This window comes from Myxine glutinosa, chromosome 11 (assembly GCF_964187855.1).
Source record: "Myxine glutinosa chromosome 11, kmMyxGlut1.1, whole genome shotgun sequence".
NCBI lineage: Eukaryota > Metazoa > Chordata > Myxini > Myxiniformes > Myxinidae > Myxine > Myxine glutinosa.
The window spans coordinates 44,258,926-44,279,684 of record NC_136271.1 but is presented as its reverse complement, the minus strand read 5'-3'; the positions used below and the strand labels follow the sequence as shown (position 1 = coordinate 44,279,684).

General features: G+C 44.2%; 2 protein-coding genes across 2 annotated transcripts in view; both read right to left on the bottom strand.

The window, feature by feature from the left end:
- Positions 1-4,380, bottom strand: part of STYX (serine/threonine/tyrosine interacting protein) — a 72,432-nt gene extending 68,052 nt beyond the window's left edge. Inside the window, exons 1-2 of the mRNA XM_068130576.2 lie at positions 4,318-4,380; positions 4,092-4,124 (exon numbers count right to left, since the gene is read on the bottom strand). The gene's annotated coding sequence lies outside the window, so the exon portion shown is untranslated. The remainder of the gene's footprint in view (positions 1-4,091; positions 4,125-4,317) is intronic.
- A 7,365-nt stretch (positions 4,381-11,745) lies between these two features.
- Positions 11,746-20,759, bottom strand: part of LOC137436615 (protein phosphatase 1 regulatory subunit 14B) — a 28,684-nt gene continuing 19,670 nt past the window's right edge. Inside the window, exons 2-4 of the mRNA XM_068130568.2 lie at positions 17,015-17,092; positions 15,030-15,062; positions 11,746-13,309 (exon numbers count right to left, since the gene is read on the bottom strand). Of these exons, the coding sequence (XP_067986669.1) occupies positions 13,241-13,309; positions 15,030-15,062; positions 17,015-17,092 (180 nt within the window). The 3' untranslated portion in view covers positions 11,746-13,240. The remainder of the gene's footprint in view (positions 13,310-15,029; positions 15,063-17,014; positions 17,093-20,759) is intronic.

The following is a 20,759-nucleotide window of genomic DNA, read 5'->3' as shown; positions in this document are numbered from 1 at the left end:
CTTCACCTTCTTCCTTATCCTCCTCTCCAACACCCTTTCCAATACCTTCATTCCATGCTCCAATAACTTTATCGCTCGGTACGAGCCACACTCCAGAAGGTCACCTTTCCCCTTGTATAGAGGGACGAGGGTACTCAGTTCCAAATCTACTGGAATGCGGCCTTCTTTCACCACCAGATTACAGATCTCTGTCATTCTCTTCACACCCCAACTTCCTGCTGCCTTCAACATATCTCCCACAACTCCCGTTGGCCCTCCCGCTTTTCTACCCTTCATTGCTTTTATCGCTTCCTCAACTTCCTTCTCAGTTATCTTCTCTGCCGGTCCTAAAACTGGGTTACTCTCTATGTTGCCATCCCATTCATTCTCTGTATTCAACAGCATTTCCATATATCTTTTCCATCTTCCTTTAATTCCATCTGGGTCGACAACGATTTGTCCCACTTCATCCTTCAAGCAACTCACCCCCATCACATCACACCTCTCTTTCGCTATCTGCTTTGCAATCCTGAATACCGCTCTCTGACCCTCTTCCGAATCCAAGCGTTCTTCGAACATTTTCCTACATGCCTCCTGCGCCTTTGCTACCTCTTTCTTTGCAGCCTTCCTGGCTGCCTTATAACTTTCATGCTCTGCTGTTTCTGCTCCCGTACCCTTCGCCTTCTGCCACTCCTTGAACTTCTTCCTCTTCACGTCAATCCTCTTTCCAACTTCATCATCCCACCACCATGTTTCCGAGTGCCTCGGTGGTCCTTTTGTCCATCCACATACCTCACCAACGGCTCCCAACAGACTAGCTTTCATTGACATCCAACCACTTTCAAGCTCAACCACATCATCCTCGACCCTACTCAGCCTCTCTTTTAATGCCTCCCTTACTGTCACCTCTTTCAACCTCCACACCTTCATTCTCGGTTGGTACTTCACCCGCCGAGCTCTCCTCGCACCTTTCACCCTTACGTCGCAGACAACCAAGTGGTGCTGTGAAACAGCCTCCTCCCCCGGGATCACCTTTGTGTCCCGGAGGTGCCCCCTATCTTGCCTACGCACCATCAGGTAGTCAACGGTTGTCGTCGACCCACCTGACGTGTATGTAACAAGCTTATTATCCTCTTTCTGGAACTGAGTATTACAAATCAACAAATCAGCTCCATCAGGAAACTCCAAAATCCTTTCACCTTCTCCATTTCTCACACCATATCCGTAACCCCCATGAACTCCGTCAAAACCGTCCATACTCCTTCCCACATGTCCATTTAGGTCTCCTCCTACCACAACAACTTCCTCATCTTTCACGTTTTCCATCAGCTTCTCTATCGCACACCAGAACTTGTCCTTTTCTTCATCGCTTCGACCAACCTGCGGAGCATATCCCGAGATGACGTTCACCAAGAGCTTTCCAATCATCATTTTCACCATCATCAACCTATCACTCACTCTAGTCACACTCACCACACTGTCTACAAACTCCTCAGAAAACAGGACACCAACACCATTCACGCCCTCCAGGCACCCTTGCCACACAAACTTGTATTTCTGTCCCTGCCTACCCTTCACCATTCTCACACCACTTCCCTTCCATCTCGTCTCTTGCACACAACATATGTCTACTCTTCTTCTGACCAATACTTCCACCACTTCTCCTGATCTCCCTGTCATTGTCCCTACATTCCATGTCCCAAACCTCAGAAACCGATTTCCACTTCGGGCTGTACCCTGCCCATATGTTGTTGTAATTGTCATGGTTCCCTTTTTGAGGCAATGTTTTTATGGCCGGATGCCCTTCCTGACGCCAACCCTCTTAGTCGTCTTTTACGACACGCAGGGATACGGTGTACCTATTCTTATCCAGGGTACATCTGTGGCTCCAGGTCATAATTAATTTGCCCTATCCCTAATTTTCAGGGCCTTTTTGACTTTTCGGATTTTACACAAAACCATGAATTTCTCACTTATTGCCGTGTTTCAGACAGTCTACCCTCATTAATATGATGTCCCACATGGTCCTCTCACCAAATTAGGTGGGTAACCTAGGGCCCTTTTTTGCACACAGAACCCCCTCAGCCACAGTACTACTGGTTGAAAGAGCTCAAAAATGTGATGACATATTTCTTAACAGGAAACAATTTTTTTTCAGGAGCGATTGAGGCAGCGGTCTATTGCCTATACACCTCCTGGGTTCAATGATTTTGTCTGAATTCAAAGAATATTATTTTCCAGTAGGTTTGCATTAATTTGAAGCAACTTTTAGTTAATATTTTTTCTCTCCAAGGTGCATTTCCATGTTTCAGGGTGGAACAAGCCTGGTGTTGGCTTAACGGTCAGGGTGCTGGCTTGGGATTCCTAGGATCCTGAGTTTGAATCCAGGTCGATCGTTGAATTAACGTCAGGGGGGTTGACTCAGCCTGTCATCCTTCCGAGGTCGGCAAATTGAGTACCAGCTCACTGGTAATTGGGGCATTGCATCAGCGGCACAAATGCATTTCCAGAGAAATGATGCAACCAGCCGCCATAGGCTGCATATGAAACAACAACAACAAAAGGGTGGGACAGCCAGCCAAGCAGACAGCATTAGCCTTTTATATAAATAGATAGGAATGGGGGCACAGTAAAGCAGCTGAAATGTAAATTATTGAAGAAACAAATAGATTAAAAGTGATGTGTGTATATTAAAAGTGATGAGTTGTGTATAGATTCAAAGTGATGAGGTGTGTACATATTCAAAGTGATGAGGTGTGTATGGATTCAAAGTGATGAGGTGTGTATGGATTCAAAGTGATGAGGTGTGTATGGATTCAAAGTGATGAGGTGTGTATGGATTCAAAGTGATGAGGTGTGTATGGATTCAAAGTGATGAGGTGTGTATGGATGTATGTGATGAGGTGTATGGATTCAAAGTGAAAATGTGTGTATGGATTCAAAGTGACGAGGTGTGTATGGATTCAAAGTGATGAGGTGTGTATGGATTCAAAGTGATGAGGTGTGTATGGATTCAAAGTGATGAGGTGTGTACAGATTCAAAGTGATGAAGTGTGTATGGATTCAAAGTGATGAAGTGTGTATTGATTCAAAGTAATGAGGTGTGTATGGATTCAAATTGATGGTGTGTATGGATTCAAAATGACAAGGTGTGTATGGATTCAAAGTGACGAGGTGTGTATGGATTCAAAGTGACAAGGTGTGTATGGATTCAAAGTGATGAGGTGTGTATGGATTCAAAGTGATGAGATGTGTATGGATTCAAAGTGATGAGATGTGTATGGATGCAATGTGATGAGGTGTATGGATTCAAAGTGAAAATGTGTGTATGGATTCAAAGTGACGAGGTGTGTATGGATTCAAAGTGACGAGGTGTGTATGGATTCAAAGTGACGAGGTGTGTATGAATTCAAAGTGATGAGGTGTGTACAGATTCAAAGTGATGAAGTGTGTATGGATTCAAAGTGATGAAGTGTGTATGGATTCAAAGTGATGAGTTGTGTAAAGATTCAAAGTGATGAGGTGTGTATGGATTCAAAGTGATGAGGTGTGTATGGATTCAAAGTGATGAGGTGTGTATGGATTCAAAGTGATGTGTATGGATTCAAAGTGATGAGGTGTGTATGGATTCAAAGTGATGAGGTGTGTATGGATTCAAAGTGATGAGGTGTGTATGGATTCAAATTGATGAGGTGTGTATGGATTCAAAGTGATGACGTGTGCCTGGATTCAAAGTGATGAGGTGTGTATGGATTCAAAGTGACGAGGTGTGTATGGATTCAAATTGATGAGGTGTGTATGGATTCAAAGTGATGAGGTGTGTATGGATTCAAAGTGATGAGGTGTGTATGGATTCAAAGTGATGAGGTGTGTATGGATTCAAAGTGATGAGGTGTGTATGGATTCAAAGTGATGAGGTGTGTATGGATTCAAAGTGATGAGGTGTGTATGGATTCAAAGTGATGAGGTGTGTATGGATTCAAAGTGATGGTGTGTATGGATTCAAAGTGATGAGGTGTTTATGGTCCTGGAAAACACCAGTAAACAAGCAAAGCAGGAGAATGTCAGAAATCAATGAGAATGAGACAAACCATCACATTCACGTCCCTTACTTGCATTTCCCTGCGCATAGTGTACGTCCATTCCTGAAAATAACACACAGAGCCATGAAAACCAAATAAATACTTTGTCGGATCACGTGGCAAATTTGTCTCCAATTTCTAGGGGAAAACTCTCAAAACGTTTCAAGCACACACAAAGGCAAGACGCGTAGACTAGACAGACATGCGAATGATGTGTATGTAACGGCAGCCGTGCCGGGACTAGTCGAGCGCGTACCCCGATATCCTCGGCCTTGGCAGCGGGAAGTGCTGGGAACTGAAGTCGTAATGATTCCATGGTGTTCTTGTTGTCACCCATTTGGGTCCGGCTATTTGCAGTTATACATCGTGTCCATCACAGTGGCTCGGAGTACGCGCGAACAAGCGACTCCGTCTCTCCGAAGGAAGGCCGTACGGTGTCCGTCAGGACCACAACGACGAGCATTTCGCGTTTCCTTCGCCACACTTCATTCAAAGCGATCGTGAAGGGAAGGCCGTACGGTGCCCGTCGGGGCCATAACGACGAGAATTTCGCTTTTCCTTCGCCGCACTCTTCATTCAAAGCGATCGTGAAAGGAAGGCCGTACGGTGTCCGCCAGGACCACAACGACGAGCATTTCGCGTTTCCTTCACCGCACTATTCATTCATGGCGATCGTGAAAGGAAGGCCGTACGGTGCCCGTCAAGGGCCATAACGACGAGCATTTCGCGTTTCCTTCACCGCACTATTCATTCATGGCGATCGTGAAAGGAAGGCCGTACGGAGTCCGTCAGGACCACAACGACGAGCATTTCGCGTTTCCTTCACCGCACTATTCATTCATGGCGATCGTGAAAGGAAGGCCGTACGGTGCCCGTCGGGGCCATAACGACGAGCATTTCGCGTTTCCTTCACCGCACTATTCATTCATGGCGATCGTGAAAGGAAGGCCGTACGGAGTCCGTCAGGACCACAACGACGAGCATTTCGCGTTCCTTCGCTGCACTCTTCATTCAATGCGATCATGACACCGCACGGGGGCTGCGAAATCGGTTTTGAGAGGAGTGCTGCTCCAGCAAATGGTTATTTATACATTCAATTGTTTAAGGGTATTTTTTTTACATTTTGCCCATAAATGTGTACACTATTTTAGACCCAGAATCGATTATATCTTGTCATTTCTGACAACTTTTCTATATAGTAATATTCGCGGCAAAAAAATTATTGACGGAGAAAATACGAATAGAAATTACCTCCTTCCGACGCGAAAGAGCCAATCATAGAGCAGCGATACATCATGTGATCATATTGGCCAATGAGCGGCCTCCCCGGTTAGCGGTTAGGGTTGGGGTTAGGGTTACATTTAGGTTAGGGTTACATGAGATTCATTCAAATTTGATATTTATTTCGGTTTTTAGAGTCATTTGCCACTGAAATGAATATCAAATTCGAATTAATTTCATCAAAAAACATCAGAAAAACCTCGGTTTGATGTGAAAAACTATTATGGGCAACTTGTAAAAATTTACCCTTTAATTTCGGTCCGTTTATTTATGACCTATGCAAGTACGGCAGAGGTTTTGCTCAATTTAATTTTAGTTTAATGTCCATAGGTTCAGAATCAGCAGGCCTGCTCAGCCACCTGTCTTGCGAAAGCACCAGAATAGGGGTTTTAAGGTAGGTAGGTAGGTACCACATCGTAAAATAGGTGCGATTTTCGGCCTCGCTTGTTTTCCAAATAATGTGTATAACCACATAATACATGAAGATAACCAGCTGTTGTGAAACATATACAGTATAAGAAATCTTATATCTTCTTTGAATTTGGAGACCTAATATTTTACCTCTGATGACCTTGAGAGGTCAAAAAAAAACTTATACAAGAATCAAGAGCTACCAATGTGATTGCGGAACTTACAGTCATATGGCAGCTGACAGAAAGAGACTCTTTGCAAACTGATGATCAGAAGAGTCGAGTGACTTGGAATTCCTTCCATGAACTGCTGCCAAAGCTTGATTGGATATGGACCTTGCTTCCCTGAATCACCAGTAAAGCCTGATGTCGTTGAAGCATCTCGGGAATATTGCATTGCTGCTACCCAGAAACATGGCCGAGAGTACCGCATCTTAACCTGTGACCAGGTAATCGAAATCACCTTTGGACTTCAAAAGAAGAAACCAGACAAGTGTAAGTATCTGTCAATCATGATGTCATGGCTTCAATATCTGGGCCATTCAAAAACTAGCTGATGCTGTTGAACACCAAGATCGGGATGCTGCATTGCAGGTAGATTCAGAGATGCTGTCAATCGGAGATGATGTGAACCAGATATTGTCTGAGTTTGGCGCAACCTTTCACAACCCTCCAACAGCCAAGCTTTGGCTTATGTACATCAACATGGCCCTCACACTAAAAAGGTATGGGGAGGCTGAGAGAGCTGCATGGTGGGAACAGCACCTCATATCATGTACACCCCGCTCTGTTCACCAAACTCTCCTGCTGTGGCATCCATGGAAATCTCCACGCATGGCTTGCGGACTTCCTCTCTGGTCGGACTTCCTCTCTGGTCGTAGTCAACGTATGGCCCTGAATGGATTTCTCTCATCTCCCCTTCCTGTTCAGGCTGGATTTCCCCAAGGCAGTGATCAGGGCCCGGTGCTTTTTCTGGTCTTCATCAATGATCTCTCCGACTCTCTGGAAAATCCTCTCTATCTCTTTGCTGTTGACTCCACTTTCTGCCGCTCCATACCTCATCCCTCAGATCGGCAGTCTACAGCCTCCTCACTCTCTGCAGACCTGGACAAAATCACAGACTGGTCAAACAAGTCGAACATGTCTTTCAATCCTGACAAATCTCACACTGTTACTATGTCTCTCTGAAAAGACCGACTGGAAAACCCTCGCCTCTACTTTCTCAACAATCCTCTCCAATAAGTTCTGTCACTCAAGCTTTTTGGCCTCACTGTCTGCCATGATCTTTCCTGGGAAAACCACATTTCCAAGCTGGCCTCCAAAACCAGTCGCCGACTGGGCATCCTCCGTCGTGCGGTCCTTCCTCGGCAGACCTGAGCTCACCACCTACAAGGCTTTCATCCGCAGCTCAATAGAATACAGCTCTCCCCTATGGGCTGGTGCTCCTGCCTCACACCTAGCTCGGCTCCACGCTGTTGAACCCAAAGCTTTCAGAATCATTGGAATCTCCACTCTCTGCCGCTCCATACCTCATCCCGGCTTCACACTGTTGTGCGTATGGATTCAAAGTGGCATCTGGGCATCTGAGATTTATGGCAGAGTGGCCAGATGGAAGCCTCTCCTCGGTGAAAGACACATGAAAGCCCGCTTGGAGTTTGCAAAAAAGCACCTAAAGGACTGTGAGAAACAAGATTCTGTGGTCTGATGAAACCAATATTGAACTGTTTGGCTTCCGTCTGGCCACTCTGCCATGAAGCCCAGATCGGTGGTGTTGCAGTGATGGTTGTCCTTCTGGAAGTTTCTCCCATCTCCACACAGGATCTCTGGAGCTCAGCCAGAGTGACCATTGGGTTCTTGGTCACCTCTCTCACCAAGGCCCTTCTCCCCCGATTGCTCAGTTTGGCCGGGCGGCCAGCTCTAGGAAGAGTCCTGGTTGTTCCAAACTTCTTCCATTTAAGAATTATGGAGGCCACTGTGCTCTTGGGAACCTTCAATGCCGCAGAATTTTTTTTGTAGGCTTCCCCAGATCTGTGCCTCGACACAATCCTGTCTCTGAGCTCTGCAGGCAGTTCCTTCAACCTCATTGCTTGGTTTTTGCTCTGATATGCATTGTCAGCTGTGAGACCTTATATAGACAGGTGTGTGCCTTTCCAAATCATGTCCAATCAATTGAATATACCACAGGTGCACTCCAATCAAGATGTAGAAACATCTCAACGATGATCAAGAGAAATGGGAGGCACCTGAGTTAAATTTCAAGTGTCATAGAAAAGGGTCTGAATACTTATGTCAATGTGATATTTCAGTTTTTTCTTTTTAATAAACTTGCAACACTTTCTAAAATCCTGGTTTCTCTTTGTCATTATGGGGTATTGAGTGTAGATTGATGAGGGAAAAAATGAATTTAAACGATTTCAGCACAAGGCTGCAACATAACAAAATGTGAAAAAAGTGAAGGGGTCTGAATACTTTCTGAATGCACTGTGTATTGGTATTCTACTAGATTTACAATCCTACTGGTTTTTTTATTGGTATTTCCTGCTGGTCCAGTATTTCGCTTTCCTTATTGAAACCAGTAGATCCCACTAGTCCAATTTTCGATGTGATTTTAATCGGATTTGGCTTTTTGGTTTTGTGTAGGATTTTCGATGTGGGTGCTGTTGGTGCTTCCCCCCTCTATCCTTCAACTGTTCCTTTTGTTCTGTTATATCTTGATCTATCAAATGTTCTCGCTCTTCGAGGGGCCTTAATCCGTCCAGTGTGCTAACTCTTCCAAAACCTTGATTCACCCAGTGTTCTGGCTTTTCCATGAGCCTTCATCCATCGATTGTTCCAGCTTTTCCACGACGTTATAAATGTACTCGCATTCTAAATGTACATACTTTATAGACGTACTCACATTCTAATTGTACATGGGGGGCCTCCAAATTGTATGGGCATGTGTAGGCAATGGAATACCTTCGGCCAGGTAGGATTGTACAGGGTAGTGTTCTCTGACTGTCGCAACAAAGAAGAAGAAGCTCCATGTAACTAAGTAGGGAATCTGTTAGGCCGGATGTTGCATAAGGTTGTATAATTGTCTCCTTGTGAAGGGCGGAGCTATGTTAATTAGGTAGGGTTGAAAGGTAATTAATTCCTTTATGTAAATGCCTCTGATTTTTCCTTTGTTCCTTATGACACACCACACCAGCCGTGCACTCTGCCACTAAATTAAACACCAAATAAAACAACTGGAACCAGGACATTCGAGCACCACCAATGATACCTTTGACCGGGTCAACACAAAGGCCGGCAAGTGGCCGTGAGTCCACGCCCCGAAGAACGATTTGTCAGGACGGCCATAGAGCGATGTGATGGCGGCCGCTGATTGAAGCACACGCGGACGTCATTATTGAACATTCTAGAACGATGGACAAAAAGACACGCCCCGCCATTTTTCTTCCTTATGGACATTGGCATCCATAAGAGCGGGGACATTCACTCTCTTCCCTGGGTCTTGTGTACGGGGTTCGACATCCAGTACGAACAGGCGCATATTATTATTCGAGTGTCGATGTTCGTAACGCACGTCTCTCCTTTTCTTGTTCTGGCTTTGACCACGAGCGGTCGACGTCCTTGCAGCTTCTTGTTTGAGACATTCAGGCAATACAGGCAGTCGCAGGTCGTGCACTCTCTCTCTCTCTCTCTCCTTGGTGCTGGCGAGTGGCGGTGGGCCGGTGGCGAGTGGTGCCGTGTGTGCTTGGAAGGAGCATCGCGGCTCGGTGCGGCCGAGCAGGAGGGAGCACGGGCCGTTTCGCTTCGCCGTCAGCGGCTGGCTTTGGACGCGACTTTGCGCCAAGTCGTGGGTTCCCGCCGACGGACTCGGGACCCGTGGGACATGCCGGCGGAATGCAGGCATCCGCACCTCACACACGATATTTACTTTGAGTTATTTTACCCTGTGTCTGTATACGAGTCTGTGTGGGGACGGCCCAATTAGGAATTTTAGTTTACCGTGCAATTCTAGTCCCTGGCACTTATTTTTATTAAACCTGTCTTATTGTTGAATTTTAATTCCTTGTCCTGTCCCGTTTATTTGTCAGTGGTTCGGGAACAGCGTGCCTTCCCGGCCCGGCCGTCCAGGTAAGTTCGTCACTGTCCTTTCCCTCTCGTGTAAAGAAGATCCGCCATAGTTTAACTGAACACCTCGGAGGTAAGCTGATCGGCCACCCGTCACCTTGGAGGATCTTAATCTCCCCCCCCCCCCCCCCCCAACACAATAACACTTTAACGACGTACTTACATTCTAATTGTATGTACTTTAAGGAAGTACACACGACACTGTTGAAAACAATAGAACGTGTACTACTAGCTACCACCAGATGGCGGTTGTGGCCTACATTAGCACGTTCTGTGCAGACAAACGGACACAAATGAAATACCCCCTCCTTTGGCAAGGGTAAAAATAATAATAGAATCCACAGTGACTGGTTGAGGTTAGTACACAAGTTACATGAATGCGCAAACATGTAGTGAATGGACACATGTAGAATTTGGGATTTGGCCCTCCAAGCTATCCAATAAGATGGGCTGGTCTATTTGATATTATAGCCAACCTATTGCAAAGCTAGACTGGAGTATATTTTGCTTATGTAACATTATCAAGCAACAGAACAATGTAGCAAAAGGTGTCCTATAGCTATATGATGTCCTTCCTGCGAGAGGACAATGGCTATATGGATATTGAAAACATCATATCGACATTCGCACACCAGAAAAACCCAGATATTATCAATCTGATGGGTTTTCCACACCTCTCAACAAATGAACACGTATCGGACGTTTCCACTCGCCTCGGAGTGCAGAGTAGGCGATCTATCGTCAGCACCATGGCTAAAATGCCAAATTCCTGCCCAGTGGAAAGCTGACTAAGATTGTCACCCAGATGCACACGCGCTTTTGAGGGTTTGAATCTCGACCCAGTGGTAAAAACTGCCTCCCTGGCGTTTCGCATGTGGAGCGATGCATCGATGGGTCTGCCCGCCACCAGGGGTCATTGGCAGACATTAAATATCCCAAGGTGTATTTAGCTAAGAGGAAGAGACTTATCACCAGTAGCATGAACAAATTTAAAAAAATTTTTTTTAACCATCTTCAGTTAAATATGTAGCCTTCCGCAAACGTTGCCCAGCCTACCATGAGAGGTAGGAATTAGGGTCGTTAAAGGAGTAGTACATGATAGTAGAAATAACTATTTTTGGCTCAGGTTGAGACCATTATATTTGTTTCTACGACCTATTTGAACAATGTTTGAGGAGGTAGAACTTCTTGACCGCTGGAGCGTACTTGGCTTTGAGCTAGTATGGGTTTTGTTTTGTGGCCCCGCTGTAATCCCTCATCCTGCCTCGCAAACAGTGCTGCATTAAAGAGTATGCCTTTGTACAAAGTGGAGGTTAAGTTTGCCCAAACGATCTGGTAGTATTCAATTTTGGATGTTAAAAAGGTACCTTTTGAAAGAATATGCCACAATTCAAATGTAATCTTCAGTGTCAGTCAAGAAACACCAAATTTCTTTGAATACAATTAAAAAGTTACCACTTTAATTCCCAGATTGATGTGTAATCCCTCAAGAGGAACGTTAACAACTAATTTCATCCAATACTTTATTCAACAAGGAGAGCTGGTTGTTGTTGTATAGCCCCGGAGAGTTCTCGTTACCAAGCCCGCGGCACGGAGACAGCTGATCAATCTCCCAGGAGCGACCCAGATATCCCCCACATCCAGGATGGTGTACCCACGCCTTCAAAAAGTCAGGGCCACGACAGAGTTAGAGATACAAGAGGGAAAGGGCCGGTACATGGGGACCGGTCAGCTCTCTGACCATGCTCCGCGCTGCCCAGTGGGGAAGATTTGGCCCCGGACTTGCGTTGGGGGTACAACCACCGCGAAGACCATAGTTGCACGAGAGGTGGTGTACCACATCAGTGTAGGGAAGAAAAACAACTAAAAACCACTACAACAAAGTCATCTTTATTGATGAAAATAATAAAAATGGGAATGGGAAAAAAATGCACAACACTCATAATACTCGGTGCGTCGGCAAACCGCCTTACAAATGGGATCGATGTACATGTGGCACGTACAATATTGTAAAATATAAATAACAAATGCACCTGTTCAGCCCTGCAGCTACCCAGGCTGCAGCTCCTGGCACTAAAGCTGGTTTGCTTTAGACGTTGTAACAAGGTTCTTTGTTCCGTAATCGTTGGCATAGCTTTTGATGTGCTTTCCTTCGCCAGAGCACCCGCTGGCCAAAGGCTACGATTATTGCATCGCTATTTCTCACACAGAGTGCTCGTGTCTGCTTCCTTCATTCATGAAAATCAAAAAAAGGAAGGCTTCAAAGTGCAGAAACAAAAAAATTAATCTTCTGTTTCTAAAGCATCGTGCAATATATAATCGATAAAGCCAGAGAGAGGGCCAGACAATTAAGTGAATTGAAACCCAACTACGTATGACTACTTATTGCATTTGCCTTTGCATACAGGTATTTCCCCATGTTTTCTCGAATAATCATCACCTTACACATTGGCTCTGGCTTCTTTCGGTTTTTTAACGACTTGCACGTACTATTGCCGACCGCATTTCAAGACCATCTGCAGTTAGACCATATGTCTGCAGTACAATGTCCACAGCTGAGTACACATACTGTCCAACTTGTGAGCTCCAAACTCGATTCAATGAAGATCAAGGCCAACAACAACAACAACAACAGCTTCAACAATCATCATTTTGCCCAAAATGAGTCCGCACCACCGAGGTGTACCATAGCCTTTACACCGGTAACGGGAGTAGTTTGATGTGCTTCTGTGCCAAGAATAAATGCTCCGAGTAACGTGTAAACCATGACATGCATGGAGCAAGCACGTGGACGCACGCACCCGTGGCGACAAAAATAACTCCATGATAGAAATTTGGAGCGCCGAGCCAAACAACCAATTTCATTAACAAAATGCTGGTGATGTCATTGTCATGGCAAACTCCTGGCTCCACTAATCGACTTCCTCTGTCATTGTGTTTAATGACGATTAGAGAACCTGACAGGAGCAGATTTTGGTCAAAAACGCACAGGCTGCCAAGCAGGGGCCTGGTGAATGTGCCAACCTAGAGGCATACTTCTTTTTGACAAGGTGAAGGAGTTTAAAAAAAAGTTAAAAGCAGGCACTGAGATCTGGTAATAAAAATAAAATTAGGAGAAAAATCAACTCTATAATGTTTACATGAAATGCCGTCACATCCCCGCATGGAAAATAAATCTCAAGTAATCCGGCATTGGCCTCTGACCTTTCACACCATGATAGTTCTTGTGCGGTATTCATCCCAGTCCCCTCCCTCAGACCCTCCCCAACAAAAACAGGTTCCCAAGGCAGCTCGTTGCACTTAAACAAGTCTTAAAAGAGCGTTTCACTATGCACCTCTGGGTACACTCGACCTGCATGAAGAGAAACATTATTTCCTCCCAGGTGTGCTGAGCTTCTCCATGCCCTTTAACCTTGTCACGAGCTCCCGAATAAATTCCTGGATCGGAACACACCATGCAGAACAATGTTTCTTCTGTTTAGGTTCGGTACACATTTATATGATAATCCATCAAGCATGAGGACACGTCCACAAAGGAATATACTGGAAAATCTTGGGAATAAAAACATTACGGAATTTTTAAGTGGTAGAAGTTGGGGATCAGGGAGATGGGGGAGTGCACAACAAAAGTTGGCGTAGGGCGGCATTGTGTAAGATATTTCACCCATACAACAATTCACTCCCAGAGTGAATGGGTATTTACGGATGAGACAAATTTCGATTAAAAATAAAGAAATTAAAAATCGCCAAAAATGTAAAAAAAAAAAAAAAGAAAGAAAGAACGATTTATGGAAACAATTTCAAAATCTGTTCTTCTTTAGAATAAGCACACAACGTCGAGGTTACAGTCACATGACCATGTGCAATTGCAGAAGCAAAAGAGCCTTGAATGCGAATGTTAAAGGAATATGACCTGTCACCTATAATTGGTTGAGACCATCAATCCTATTTCACCTAATCGTTTGGGACACATGTGAAGGGTTCAGGTTGGTAGTAAGTGGTGATAAGCTTGTTAGTGTTCAGTTCATTCGGAGCAGTTGAGCATTCTTCCATTACACAAAAAAGAACAAGGCTTGGATTGTTTCTATGGCAAATTGGCAAATTCATTGCAAATTGGCAATGACGCCAGTCGACAAATGATCAGAGATAAGTAAATGGCAGAAATGGCTCAAATAATGCGCCACACGCTGAGACTGAGATTCGACAGGATTGAAGGACATGTTCCATATATCAGTCCAACATGGGATTCGATTCACGATCAGCACAGAGTGATGTGGCTGCTGTGTGTCTGTCTCACCGGTCTGACATTGGGATGGGATACTCTGACATAATGTGAAGCCATCTGCAAAAAAGAAGACTGTTTTCTAGAGTATTGGAGAAGTTGTTTATGTTGATGCGGAACACGACTGTTTTCAAGACACTGCCTTGGGGTATTCCAGCCTCCACTGGCAGAAGGGAGAAGGTTCAGTCGAGAGCATCGTGTTGACTACATGAGGGAAGGAAGTAAGAAAACTAGGTATGAAAGCGGCCTTGTATTTTGAACCAGGATGCCATGGTGACACAACCAGGCAGCGAGCGTTACAAGCAGAGCAGGATGCCAAACAGTGTCGAATGCCTGAGATATCTCCAAGGAGATGGGCCTGTCCTCCTGTTTGAGATTTCAGGCCTCTGTGAATTGCTGAGAGAGGAGCATCAGCATGTCCAGGGTTCAGTGACTGGGCCAGAATCCAAACTGATGGTCAGAGATCAAGGTGACTGTTGTTTTCAAAAGAGAAGATATAAAATGGTCAGGGACATTTTGTCATATTGGTCAAACTACAAAGCTGCAAAGATTGAAACCCAAAATTATGAGTAATGCCATATGCAGTTTGTGAGATGGTTATTCACTGTTTTAGACTGCCCGAGATTAAGGTTTTGAAGAAGAAACAACCGAATCAAGATAAAGCTTTAAATAAAAAAAAGAAAACATGGAGAGCTGAACTACCAACTACCCTATAACTATTTGTACATACATTCAATTATTTATTCAACAAACATTTCCTGTGTTAAAAGAAAATAAGGAAAATAAATAAATATCGATGACAAAACAAAAGTGTGATTGGGGAACAAACCAAGGGTCTTTTGAAGCCACACTGGGCATTCACAGGTATGTTCTTACCTCTGGATCTTTTGCACACCCTTGAATCAGCTCCTGTGAATTAAAACAAAAGGTTCAAACATCACAATTACAATCGTAGATCTTCACCGGGATAAATAATCTTACAGAAGAATTTGGACAAGACAATCGCAAAATATTTTAAAATGGTGAAATTTACTCTGTGATACTTTTTTGTTCTTTTAAATCAAACTGGTCTTAAACGATGAATCATAAAGAGATACGACTGTGTAGTTATGTTTATGGGGAATGGTTCATAGTTAGAGGCCTTGGACACCATGTATGTTCATGCAGCTAAACATCTCTTACCTATATGAAGTGGTGTCTAGGGTAAGGAGTCTTTAATGTTGTCTGCAATGAGACAAGCATTGTCTGATTTAGAGAAAGATGGATTAAAGTGTCCCATCAATTTTTGTTCCACTCTGACGAACCAGGTTGAGCCGGCCAGGATAGGGACAACATTGCATGTTCCTTCTCTCCACCAACTGAGGGAAGAATCCCTTCTAACGGCGGCTGTCTGTCAGCAGGTGGGGAATTGATGCCGAGGTTGTTGAGTATAAAACTCCGGGCCAGACAGAAAGCGCAGTCTGTCTCAGTCAGCCATACTGTACAGAGTCGAGGCTCGTGGAAGAGCTAATCTGCCTCAGTTTGGAGCTCAGTTCTCATGGACCAGCTCGGACCTGTTGACGCTGTGATCCCCTCTCTGCCTCAAGCTGCTGGATTGCCTGGACTCTGTGCCTTGCTAACTTGCTCTGGTAGGGACATGGTAGCACTGCACCACCGCACATGTTCTACCCCAGTTTCGTGTTCTTTGGCACCTGCCTTTTCCGTGTGTGTGCGTGTGTTTTTATTTTTTGCCTCGAGGAGATGATAAGGGGTTGTCTTGCATTATTTTTGTGTTCGGGAATTACATTAATATAGTGTCTTATGAAATACAATATTTATTTATCTTTTAAGGAATGGCTTGCCTCGTGTGTCCGCCATTTTGTCGCGTGAACGATTGGGTTAATTTGCAATTCCTGGAGGGTTAAATTTATTGTGATCCTGCTTTCTAACTGGCATGAAAATAGACCATGCTGGATCATAGACCAACAACAACCGGTCAGCATTGGCTTGTGAAAAAACAGTGATAGTTTGGCTATCCTTGAAATCTCTCTGTTTCAGCGTAACAAGTCCCATAATATATATATATATATATATATATATATTTTTTTTTTTTTTTTTATATATTTTTAAAAAAAAAATTTTGAGGGCTCTTTTGAAACAAAGGTTTTATAAGTTTTACAAATTTATAGCAATGGCATTTTAAACTTTAATGGATTTTATGACTCCTAAAATTTACTTTCTTGATTCAATACCTGATGAGACATTTAAGAAATATGGCAAGCAGGCCTTACAGTGTACTTGCAACATTGCTGGTTCGTTGCATCCCAATCCAGTCCAACTTCCATTAATTTACGGTGATTTCATTGTAAACGGGCTTCTTCTCCTGCTTGGTAGGGATGGTAGATGGACCGATCTTTGTTTCACAAGATGGCCTTAAAGGCGCTTTCGAAGTTTGTTGTACCGGTGTGTTGCGCAGGTTTCGGTCGGAACATAAACCAATCGTGATACAGATTCCAGCATGCACCATGCTGCCATCTAATATGCGAGATACCGTATCATAACTTACAACCAGCCCGCTGGCTCTGGGACTGCTTAGCGAGAGACTATATATAGCAGGAAGGTCTTTTTCACTGGAGAAGCTGCAAAGTGCACATGCTCTTGTGTGACTCTTTATTGTTTACGACCACTGCGGTAAATAAACAAGATGGCTGCGCCCACAAGCAGACCACCCGTAATCGTTTGCGAAACAGAGAACAGAAAATAAATCCTAGAATTACGGCAAGTGATGAAAACCTGGAGAGAGGACGGTAGGGAGATCAATATAAAAAGTGATTAAAGAGGAAGAGTGCCAAATTAAATGGAGGACCTTCCTCCAATCTTACCCGCACTTTCTTTGCTCGTTCCTCATCACTCTTCAGGTCCAGCAAGTCGTCTACATCAATCTCCAAATCAGAGGGCTCCTGCAAGAAAAACAGTACAGATCACATCGACCTATCTTCTTAATGAATGAAGGTAACGATTGTGCCACTTTTCCCGATAACGGATCAGCAAAATGACCTACAACAATGATCATTGTTATCTTGAGATGACAGAGGATGCCCAGTGTGCAACTTGTTATACAGGCCAACTTGGCTAAATATGATCAGCTCAGGAGAGGTCATGGCTGATGGTGAGCCCTGGAAGTTAAGGAGATGGCAGGAACCTCTTCCAGTAGCTGACTGTGGAAAAAGGTGGGTTCATTTGACAATTATGTCTGGAGCAAGAGGATGAGACAGATTTACCAGGATTAAAAGACATGTTCCATTTGTCAGAGCAGCACATTATATCTATTCAAGATCAGGGCAGTATAAAGGGAGATCGGTGCTTTCTGTCTGTCCTTGGGTTGGGGTAATGTATAATACAATGTGGACAAGTGTGAAAATGGAAGAGAGGGTTTTCCACAGCATTGGAGAGGTCGTTGTTGATGCGAAACAAAACTAGCCCCAAGACTGCCTTGTAATTTCCCGATAACAATGATCAATAGTTCTACAAATGCATGTCGTTGCCCTCCAAGAAAGAAAAAGGAAATAAATAAAAGACAAGTGGACCATTCTAAGAGGGTAAATGATCTCTTCCAGAAAAGCTACGAATTGGATAAAATACGATTGACACTTGAGCAATCAGAGAGTAGAAGGGAAAGTTGAGTGGGGAAAAAAAAGAAGCTTTAAATGTACATAATCATTAGATCGTTCGATAGTTTAAAGTCAACGAACAAATTAATGGCGAGACATCCTGCCCAAGGATGACCCCGAGAAGCCCAACAACCTGCCCTCACTAAACTAGATTGACGGAACACAAATGATACAGCTCAAGGATGGGCATTCTCCATCACTAAGCAACCAATCCCTTTATTATTTTATCTAGTGAAACGTATGTTGGTGTTGGCTTAGCGGTTAGGGTGCCGGCTTGGGATCCTGGGTTCCTGCGTTCGAATCCCGGTCGATCGCTGAATTAACACCAGGGGGGTTGACTCAGCCTGTCATCCTTCCGAGGTCGGCAAATTGAGTACCAGTTCACTGGTAATTCCCTTTGTGTCGCAAGAGTCGACTAACAGGGTTGGTGGCAGGAAGGGCATCCGGCCGTAAAACATTGCTTCAAAAAGGGGACCATGGTGCCAAAAAAAGGCCAACCCCTGCTCTGCGGGGAAAAATGGCCTCTAAAGGTGGTTCTTTTTTTTTTTTTTTCTAGTGAAACGTATACTTTTGTTCCCACGATATGTAGGGATGAAGTACAATTAAATTATTTTTACGAAAGTATTTCAACTTGATCCCTCTAAAAAGACCAAAATATTTGCCAACAACAAGTGGTAAAAGAGTTCAGCCTAACAATTCCAAGGGGTGTCTGTGTGGGCGCGAAGGAGAGATCTCGGCATACCAGATGGATGCACAAACCAAGACCTTTCCGTTGGGGTTTTCAGCAAACCACAGCTAATGCTGGTAAACCAATTTGATTATGTTGTTTCTGCAGCGTGCTGACGACAAACGAAAATGAATTGTTGTATAAAATGTGTTGAATGCAGAATATTCCATTGCACTGTTAAAAACCACAGGCATGTGACAAGCTTTAAAAGTTATTCGATTACAAAAAGGCCCAATTCAGTTATTTGTTAAAAGCAGTCCGAGTTGATGACATTGCCGAAGGTGATTATTGAGAGGTGCAATGACGTTTCTCCACATAATTTAAACAAAGCTTCCATAACATGAATCAATTCTACATCCAACTCTTTGTTCCTCATTTGTGGTGACTTCAGTACCAGCTGACTGGGTGTAAGCTCCGCAACAACAAACTGCAGCATTGAAATTAACCAGCCTTCTGAGACTATGAGTCTGAACTCATCTACAGACTTTCCAACTCGGATTGCCGCAATTGATACGTACTCCCTCCTGGATGTAATAATGATAAATAAATCTCTCGTTATTCCCCTACATCCCTTCCGTACTCCAGCCACTTTCCTGTCAAAGCTCATATCTCTCTGGCTTTTGTTAGACAATGACCTCAACACCACAAAATTTGGCTGATTGCACAGGCTGGATGTCAGGGATTGAAATCCGATATGTAGACTCTCTCAAACGTTGCCATACAAAACAGCATAGTATATCGATTCCACCTTCTAATACTTTCACGAAAGACTTGCACCTGTTTATCTCATCTGGCCTGCAGCTCTCCCGTCCAACCTCTAGGCCCTGGTAGACTAAATCATGTGTTGAGGTGGTTACAGTCCAGCAGTTGGCTTTCTGAACATGGAAGGCTAACCCAACTTATAACAAACCATCCCGATCTGTCCCTAATTACCCTGGCATACCTACCGCTTCCTTGGCTACGCGTTTTTCATATCCGAGAATGTAGAGAAAGATCAGACCAGACTCGAGTATTCATTAATCAGCGACGATGCCAGATGGCGTCAGTGCCCGTTCTCAAATCCTGCTATGCTGTTCTCCTTTGTCTGCTCTATTTCAGCCTGTCCTCCTATGACCTCTTCCAATCTATGTAGATGTCTGCTAGTATCCACCCCATTCACAAAACAGGAGCAAAAGACAATCCTCTCAACTACAGACCAGTAAGTGTTCTTCAAATTACAAATAAATGGAACATGTCTTTTAATCCTGGTAAATCTGTCTCATCCTCTTGCTCCAGACATAATTGTCTGGAGGATGGACTGACATTAACCACTTGCTTAACCCCACTTTTTGCATTGTCTGCATGGGTTAATGAAGAGCCCTCGTAGCAGTGCAAAAGTTACTATGCTGAAGCTTGCTGTTGTGGGAAAGGCTAATGGTCTCAATCTCCATTTCCTTCCCAAATGGTCTTCATATACAATGTTTGCAAATCTTTTTTTTATTTTGTAGGATAGTAATAATAAGATTTACAGCATAACCAGAGTACTTTGCATTAAAAAAGAAAATACAAAAAAATAAAATAAACAAGCATTCTGAGTATTGCGCTGCAACACATGTCCCCTACCAAAGTTCAAAGTGCCATAACTTTGTCAAAAATGATCAACAACAACAACATGCATTTTAAGGCCATTTTCCCTGCGAGAGCGTGGGTTAGCCTTGCGGTCCCCATGACAATCTTCTCCATTTTGCCCGATTTTCTGCATCTCTCCTTGTTAACCCCAAGTCTGGTGTTGGCTTAGCGGTTAGGGTGCCGGCTTGGGATCCTAGGATCCTGGGTTCGAATCCCGGTCGATCGCTGAATTAACGCCAGGGGGGTTGACTCAGCCTGTCATCCTTCCGAGGTCGGCAAATTGAGTACCAGCTTGCTGGGATGAATGACCACGGTGTGTACCCCGATTTAGAATAGGTACACCATATCCCTGCGCATCGTAAGAGCGTGACCAAGGGTTGGTGTCAGGAAGGGCATCCGGCCATAAAAAACACATTGCCTCAAACAGGGAACCATGATTGTCATGGGGCCCGCAAGGCTAACCCCCGCTCTAGCGGGGAAAATGGCCTCAAAACGATCATTCATTCATTCATTCTCCTTGTTAACCCCCTTGCCCGCATTTCTTCTTCCACCATCTTTAGCCAAGTCTTTCTCGGTCTTCCCCATCCTCTACTTCCTTCTACACTCATTTCCATCACTCTT